The sequence below is a fragment of the Triticum dicoccoides genome, chromosome 2B, assembly GCF_002162155.2.
Source record: "Triticum dicoccoides isolate Atlit2015 ecotype Zavitan chromosome 2B, WEW_v2.0, whole genome shotgun sequence".
NCBI lineage: Eukaryota > Viridiplantae > Streptophyta > Magnoliopsida > Poales > Poaceae > Triticum > Triticum dicoccoides.
The window spans coordinates 137,749,215-137,756,824 of NC_041383.1; the positions used below are offsets into that span (position 1 = coordinate 137,749,215).

Genomic DNA, 7,610 nt, shown 5'->3' on the forward strand with positions numbered 1-7,610 from the left:
ACATGTGGTGATCAGATATTACTGTTGCAGTTCCTTCTAGTTCTAGCTACATGCTCATCTGCTACTACTGCAGGTTAAAACATGAATCTGTCACTCTCATGGCAGGGGAGGGGAGCAAGTTGCACCAGAGGTGCAAACATTACACCCAATTTCCTGCGACTTTTGGTGATTGCAGATAAGCCATCATCACAGGCTGACCCCGATGGAGCACACAAAATGCTGATGCCTCAGCTGCCACTCACCAAGTTCAGTTGGCCTGGACCCATTTGGGTGCAGCATCATTCATTGGGATTTGGCAAATGGCCAAGACATGATCATTCAGCCCAGGAAAAGGAGAACAAAACTGAGGCATCACTACCAGTCTGCCTTGCAAGGCCAGGTCCCAAACTGAAAACAATGTACAAATGTGGAGACAGAAATCCAAGGATGTCCCTCCTATGGGCATGTATGTCGACAAGCGTATCAATCAACAAATTTTTACCCCACAAAAAACCTAGCACATGCTGCCTACCCTCATCAGGTGAAAAAAAAAAGAGACATTTACAACTCCCGGACCGGCTTGCGCGCTTGGTTACAACTCTCCTATCTTTTAAGTTGAATCACTAAGTTAACATCTCCAACTCCATCTCCTACCCTACAAATATCAGTGAGCCCTATGTATTGTATGTATAGTAGATATTAATATAGCTATTTATATTTACGCGAGAGCCGGACCATTTCTGGAGCAACTCTACCATCCGGATGGCTTGTGCTGAAGCCACACTCACCCGTCCTTGTACTGAAAATCGACGGCGATACCCCACTTCGCTGTGCAGAGGCTGAGCTTTCCATTGACATCTCAAGGTTCATCTGCATCGGGGGGCTGGCTTCGTTGTCAAGCTCCGGGATCTTTTCAGCTGTCCTCTTGAAATGCTTTGTATATGAAATCCTTAAAACGTCTGGAATACTGCCTTGGATCCACTGCCGATATCGAGGTCGGGTCGTACTGGAAAGATTTATACGCATGCTCAAGCCTTTTGCTGATGTCATAATCTTGGAGTATGTCTATGATCCCAAAATACAGTATAACATCGTAGTATTCCCCGGTTGGCTCTCCAATGAGCTGCGGCTCGCAGTCATTTTTCCTAGCAGTCAGTTCTGCTCTTGCAGGCATACTTGTCCCAAGTTTGATTTTAGACATCCTGTTTATTCACAAATATTCAGATGAATATCTCAAGTAAATGCCGAAACAGCGTAAATCAGGATTTTACAAAGACAAAAATCTGTAGCCCTGTCTTGAAATTTAAGTTTTGGGGATATTTACAACCTACTGTTCAGCTAGTTGATACGGAGTAGCACATAAAACCGTATCAAAGACAGCTTAAAAAATATGAATGGAAAGGTAAGAACAGCTAGGGTGTAGGTGGAGAAAGAAGCCATGGTGGGCACACAATCTAGACTTTGAAATTGAATAGGTCACAGAAGAATGATCACATCAATATCATTTCTAATTATTTCATTTCAGTTGTTAAGATTATGCTGATTATTAAAATTTATCATTAAAGGACCAGTTGACTTATCAAGTTTTGATTGCTCACCACGTACACGACGTGTTCTCATTCGAATTAAAATGCTGCTTAAGAAAGAGAAGTACCAAATTTCCTTGAGCAAAAAACCACTGACAAATTTCCGGCATATATAAGCAAAGGGAATCCCATGAAAAATGGCTCGAACCTAGTGATATTTGATAATTTGAAGGTATGAAGCCTACCTAATACCAATTACAACACAAGGATCAAACAAAGAGATATACAGAAGTGTGATTATTTGAAACAAAATTGCATTCCACTACGACGCATGTACATGGTATAACAGATAAGGGCGGTAAAATATCTAGCTTACCCATTTGGATCAGCAAGAAATTGATCCGTGTATCCTCTTGAAAGCCGAAGTGTTGATACACTGTTGGTATCATTGTCAGTGCAACCTTCAATTAAACAGTGCACATTGTAAGGTATAAACAACCAACTGATTGTTCTTTGATAAGTTTGCAAAAGTGTTTCGAGTTTTCCAACCAACCTTCAGTCATAAGCTTCTCTCCATTATGCCTAAAATGTACCCCCACCAGGAGACTGTAATCCATAATCTTCTCTTGCTCAAGGAAATCACAATCCCTGTCCACTTGCCTGCTTGGATACAATTAAGTTCTTTATTAACATGATGGACTAAATGCACAAATTGCTACTAGTAATAAACTCAAACACAAACTAGAATATGAAAAGAAAATGGTTGCACCTTTGGAACTCTTGAAACCATTGCTTCTTTAATCTAAATATGAAATTTAGATCAAGGTCTTTCAGAGTTGTATACTGGTCAATTTCAGTTTGTGGCTTGTCAGTTGTGCGGCCAAGAGACGAGCCTTTGAGATCAAAACGCCTATGGATAGAATTATGAGAGCAGAATAGATTCCCCATTATGACAAAGCGAACCTGGGTAGTAGTGCAACAGCAAACAGTTAGGGTGGAAGTTTTGAACATTGGCCATAATGAATACAAATCAAAATCATACAAAACAGATGGTGCCAAGTATGGAGAAGAAATATAAAGTTGCATTCATCACTAACCTTCTTCTGATTTGCGCCGGCTAACTTGACACAATGTAGACCAAAAAATTTGGTCACTAGAGTATCCTCAAATGCACGGACATGATTGTAGTAAGCTGGAAGCATCTTCAAAAGCATCTGTAATGTTAACAAGTGTTTCTTGCGTTCAGCATAAAGCTTCTGGAATTATTTATGAAGCTTAGGAAGCCTAGAGACAGAGGGAACCACAAAGAACAAACCTTCACTTCTGATTTCTTCATCGTCTTTATCATGTACCGGTCATCGTTTGTTAGGTAGAAGAAGCTTCCACTCTTACCCGGAGACGAGAGCTCCCGGAGAGCCTCGCTTCCACAGAGTGACAACATGTAGTCAGCAGCATCGACCTTGAACAGCTTGCGCAATGTCCTGCGGTTTGGTTCAGAACAAATGGCATGTTGATCAGCATGGTGGCACCAGAAGGAAGATACATCATATATATAGCTTTGAAATGGGGAGTGGTGAGTGATGACCAACCGGAACACCTGTGGGCAGTAATCCTTCCATCTGAAGTCGCAAGAATTGTGCCGCGGAGTGTGTTTCGAGCCTTCCTGAGGGAACTTTGTCCACACTTTTTCCTTGGGATCGAATGCCGATGATTTCAGCTCAAGCGTAACCGGACCTTGCTTCCCAACTGCATGCCTGTGGCCAACACATCATTGTTAGGGCAGAGATAAACTTAACTATCATCATGGATTAAAAAATGACTAATGGCTGTCATGTTGATTGAGAATCCACAAAGTAGAAGCCTTCGCCATGTATCGAAATCGGATTGGCCAAACCCACAATTCTTTTCATTTCCTAATAACGATTGCATGATTCGAAGCAAACCCTCTACTAATTCACCACTGACAGGGTAATACTGTATCCCCTAATTCAGATTGGTAACTAAATCGGCAAAGGCACTGAAAGCAAATGCAAATTTCTCCTGTTGATCGAATTCCACAACCAAAGCTCCAAAATCTGCATAGTTCAGAGTCGCTAACGGAGGGAGATGGCCAAAGCAACACACCTGATGCCGAGCTGCAAGTTGAGCATGAGCTCGTAGTGCTTGTGCCCCTTGACGATGGTCTCCCCCTGCTGCTTCGCCTGCCGCGGGGACACCCACTTGGCGATGCGCGGTGCCGGGGACGGCGGCGGCAGAAGCTCCCCGCCCTCCGCGCCGTCCTCCGTCCTCACGCTCCTCCGCGCGTCGTCGACCAGGGCGGCCCCGTCCACAATGTCGCAGGTGATATCGCCGTCCGACTCCCAGATGCAAATCTTGTCGTACTTCCGGTCGCCGCCGGAGCAATTGCTCATCCCGGACACCGAGCTCGCCCGCCCATTGGCCGTCCGGTTGCCCGAGCTGTTGAGCGGCCTCTGCAGCGGCGTGGACTCGGGGGCGCCGGCGGCGGCCATGAAGCCCGGCAATTCCCTCGCGAACTCGTCGCGGGGGTCGCGCGCCGTCGGGGAGGACGCCGCCGGGGAAGGGTAGTAGACGCCCTTCTGCTGGACAATGCCGTTGGGGCCATCTCGCGTCCAGAAGCCGACGTAGACGCTGCCGTCGGCCCATCGGAAGGTGCCCTGGCCGCGCGGGCAGCCGTCCTCCCAGCCGCCGTCGTAGCGGTTGCCGTTGGCCCAGGTGAGCGCGCCGCGGCCGTGGATGAGGCCGGCCCGCCACTGCCCGGTGTACTCGGTCCCGTTGCGCCAGATGTAGCGGCCGGCGCCGTCCTGCAGGCCGGAGCGCCACTCGCCGTCGTACTGGTCGCCGTTGGCGTAGCTCTTCCTGCCGTCGCCGTGCTTGAGGTTCATGGACCAGGCTCCCTTGTAGGTGTCCCCGGCGGCGCCGGTGTAGGTGCCGCCGCCGTCCATGAAGCCGTCCTTGAACTCGCCCTCGTAGGTGGCGCCGGAGGGCCAGGAGAACTTGCCCCGGCCCGTGGCCTTGCCGTGCCGCCACTCCCCCTCGTACATGCACCCGTCCTTCCACAGGTACTTCCCGGCGCCGTGCGGCGCGCCGGCGCGCCACTGCCCCGTATAGAAGTCCCCGTTGGGGAGGCCGCGCTCGACGTACTCCTCCGGACCGTGGTGGTCGGCATCGTCGACGCCCGCGGAGGAGGAGGCCGAGGAGGAGGCCGTCTCGGAGTCGTCGGCGGGCAGCATGGGGGCCACCCGGCGCCTGCCCCCGGGCTGCGGATGCTGCTGCACCTTGCGCACCGTCGCCTCCCACGCCCTGGCCAGGGTGTGCTCGTGCATTGGGCGCGCCCGCCTCTCCCGGCCACACCCGTCTCTTCTTTCTCCTCGTCCCGCCGCCGCCGCTGTCCGGACCCGGGTCCGCTTGGCGGTGGATCTAGCTAGCACCGCTGAAGGCCGCGCGCGCGCACCGTCCACGGCGGCATTGCTGGGGGGCGTGAGGCGGGTAATGGCGAGGGGAGTTAATGGAGACACACGCAAGCGAGAGCGAGAGGGGCGAGGGAAAAGAAATGCGCTTTGGGAGGGGGGGCGAGGGGACGGAGGTGGGGGGTGGAAGAAGACAGGGGAGGTGGGAAGGGGTGTCTTTCCGCTTTGTTTTCCTCTGTTTTATCTGCCTTTTTTGATGCAGCATCCCATCTGGAACTTGGTACTCCCATCCGTCCCATGGCCCCCGTGATGGCCTCCGTTCTTCATTCTAAAAAAGAACTGGATTTGGTTCTTGTCTGTTTTACTTACGGTTGGTCTAACCAAATTTTGTCTATTTTTCATGCTATCGGCCTCACAAAAAAAACAAACCATACAAGTTTAGCAACCAGCCCTGGTGATGATTTAATCCTCGCATTGCAGACAGGTCTTGTTGGTGGTTATTGTGGTGGTTTTCGATGGTTAGTGCGGGTGCTTGTCTTGTTCCTCTAGCCTGTGTAGCTAGGTTAATGCGTGGGTTCTAGTGCTGTCCCTAATAAGCTAAGCTAACCTCTGGTTAGCACAAGGGTAGTAGTAGTACTAGTACTAGCCAACTAATCAATCAATCCGTGGCTTAATTTAGGGGCTTGTCTGCCCATGAGCCTCCTGTCCTCGTCTTTCTTTCTCCTAGGTTTACACTGCACAGTAGTAAGCCATATCCATCATCAGCAGGAAACATACGACATACTCCCATGACGACGTGGCCGCACAACAGTGCAACACGAATCAGTTTGATAGATTACTTGATTTTTCTAAAGAAAAAGATAGAGAGAATGTCAGTTTACTTGACAATTCAACCTCTTGCAGCCTCCGTTTGAGGTTGTGTGTGGTGGGAAGTGCATGGCATGGTGCCTTGTCTCTGTACCTAGCATACCTGCAGGACCAGCCTAGCTGAATAGCTGGTGCATTCAGCTGCTGCTAATTATAGTATATTTAGGATTAGGAGTCGTAACCTCCCTTGTCAATGCCTCATCTGGCAATTTGCAGCCGTACGGCTCCTAGCAGCATGTATGGTCCTAATCCCTTGCTGTTAGGTCTAACCAGCCGGTTCATCGGCCGGTGAGGCCATTAATTAATTAATCAAAGAGCGCCCGATCAATTACACCTGCCCTCTAATCCTGCCTGAAACCACATAGCCTATTGTTGCTTCAAATCAAGCACTTTTTTGTGAAGCTCGGTTTCGGATCAGAGGAGAAAAAGAGGGTGGTGACAGTATCTGATAAAGCGGATCGGCAGGAGATACACTAGATAGACAGACATGCAGGCCATCTTCTCTCGATCGAGTCGAGAGCGGCAGAACTGGTCCTGCTCCTGATCCTGCCGGTGGTTGTTCCACTGTCATGCGACGCATGCAGTATGTGTACTCCTATATGTACTCCTGCTTTGGTATTTAAAGATGGAGATGTGTTTTAAGATGGAGCTGACTTTAGGATCATAGCATCGGATGCCAACCAGAGTCCTGGGAGTACCACCCGTACGTCGGAGATCAATGGCTCATCGGTGAGTGAAGCGGCCTGGATCTGGTTGCACAAAGCATGAACAAAAACCCAAAAACATGGCACGTTCATGGATGGATCCAATCCACCTTCCCAAGAAAGCTAAAAGACGAAAACGACCTAGTACTATTTTCTTCATCTCGGTAGTAGATTGTGTTTGCCGTGGCCTCCTACCGTTCCAACCTGATTTTTCTGAAGAAAATCTGATACTGACAGTATCGTCGAGGCACCAAAAGTGCATCCGCAGACCTAACAAACGGCGGCGTTTACCTTAGTTTCTCACGTCCTGCGCCGCACCGCCCTGGGAATAAAAGATGGCATAATAACCATGGCGTCGTGCGCGCAAGCAAGCGATCCGCCGATCTGGTCTCGACCCCTTTCTTAAAGCCGCGTCCTTGCCTGCGGTTAGGTCACCCCTGCTCGCACAGCTAGCTGCTCTTATTTTCTCCAACACTGGTAGCAAAGGGAGACCACCATTGGTGGTTCCTCTTGGCCGGCCAATGTCTTACATCTAATCACATCTGCAATGACCATTCCAACGTGCGAGGAGACGGATACTCAAGGGCCCAAAAAATAGTGTTGGACATATTGTGAGGTCAACTGCGGCATTGTTCTCGCACAGCTGCAGTGCTTGTTCTTGCTCCGTGTCCATCGTCTAGCTGTTCGGATATACTAATCCAGTTCCGATCCAATCAGCTTGGTTGGAGGGGCCAGGCCAATGCAGTTCTGTTTCTTGTTGCACACCCGCCCTGTGCGCTGTGCCAACAATCAATGGAATTATATTGGAGACCTGCCAAGGGTTTGGATGGTTTTTGTCACGCACTGTGGAAAGATACTTTTCTCAAAAAAAGTGCAAAAAAATGGAATAGATGGAGGAACAGGACGTGTCTGCCGGAGAGGGAGGTGGGAAATGTACAGGAAAATGACTCATGGGATACACGTCGTCGCAGAGCGACGACTGACCGGTTCTGCCACAGGATGACAGGACGACCAAATAAGGGGATAAGTATATCTTTTCTTGTTTCAAAAATATATATCTTTTCTCCAACGCACATGGGGATTAATATGTTTTTTTAGACGGTGAT

At 49.3% G+C, this 7,610-nt stretch overlaps 1 protein-coding gene across 1 annotated transcript; it reads right to left on the reverse strand.

Annotated features, from left to right (window-relative positions):
• Positions 1-326: 326 nt before the first annotated feature.
• Positions 327-5,102, reverse strand: LOC119362634 (phosphatidylinositol 4-phosphate 5-kinase 6-like). The gene is made up of 8 exons (XM_037627878.1): positions 3,630-5,102; positions 3,095-3,259; positions 2,821-2,986; positions 2,603-2,719; positions 2,275-2,468; positions 2,059-2,165; positions 1,882-1,966; positions 327-1,181 (listed from the first exon to the last, which is right to left on the reverse strand). Exons 1-8 carry the CDS (start codon positions 4,847-4,849, stop codon positions 893-895), a joined length of 2,343 nt encoding a protein of 780 aa, XP_037483775.1. The 5' UTR covers positions 4,850-5,102; the 3' UTR covers positions 327-892.
• Positions 5,103-7,610: the final 2,508 nt, after the last annotated feature.

Bases quoted from the DNA above. Each gene is read 5' to 3' on its own strand.
- LOC119362634 (XM_037627878.1), bottom strand. From the start codon at position 4,849: ATGCACGAGCACACCCTGGCCAGGGCGTGGGAGGCGACGGTGCGCAAG. The intron at 2,987-3,094 runs GTTGGTCATCAC...ACCAAACCGCAG, and splicing joins TACTGCCCACAGGTGTTCCG to GACATTGCGCAAGCTGTTCA. The intron at 1,182-1,881 runs GTAAGCTAGATA...GTGAATAAACAG, and splicing joins TTTCTTGCTGATCCAAATGG to GATGTCTAAAATCAAACTTG.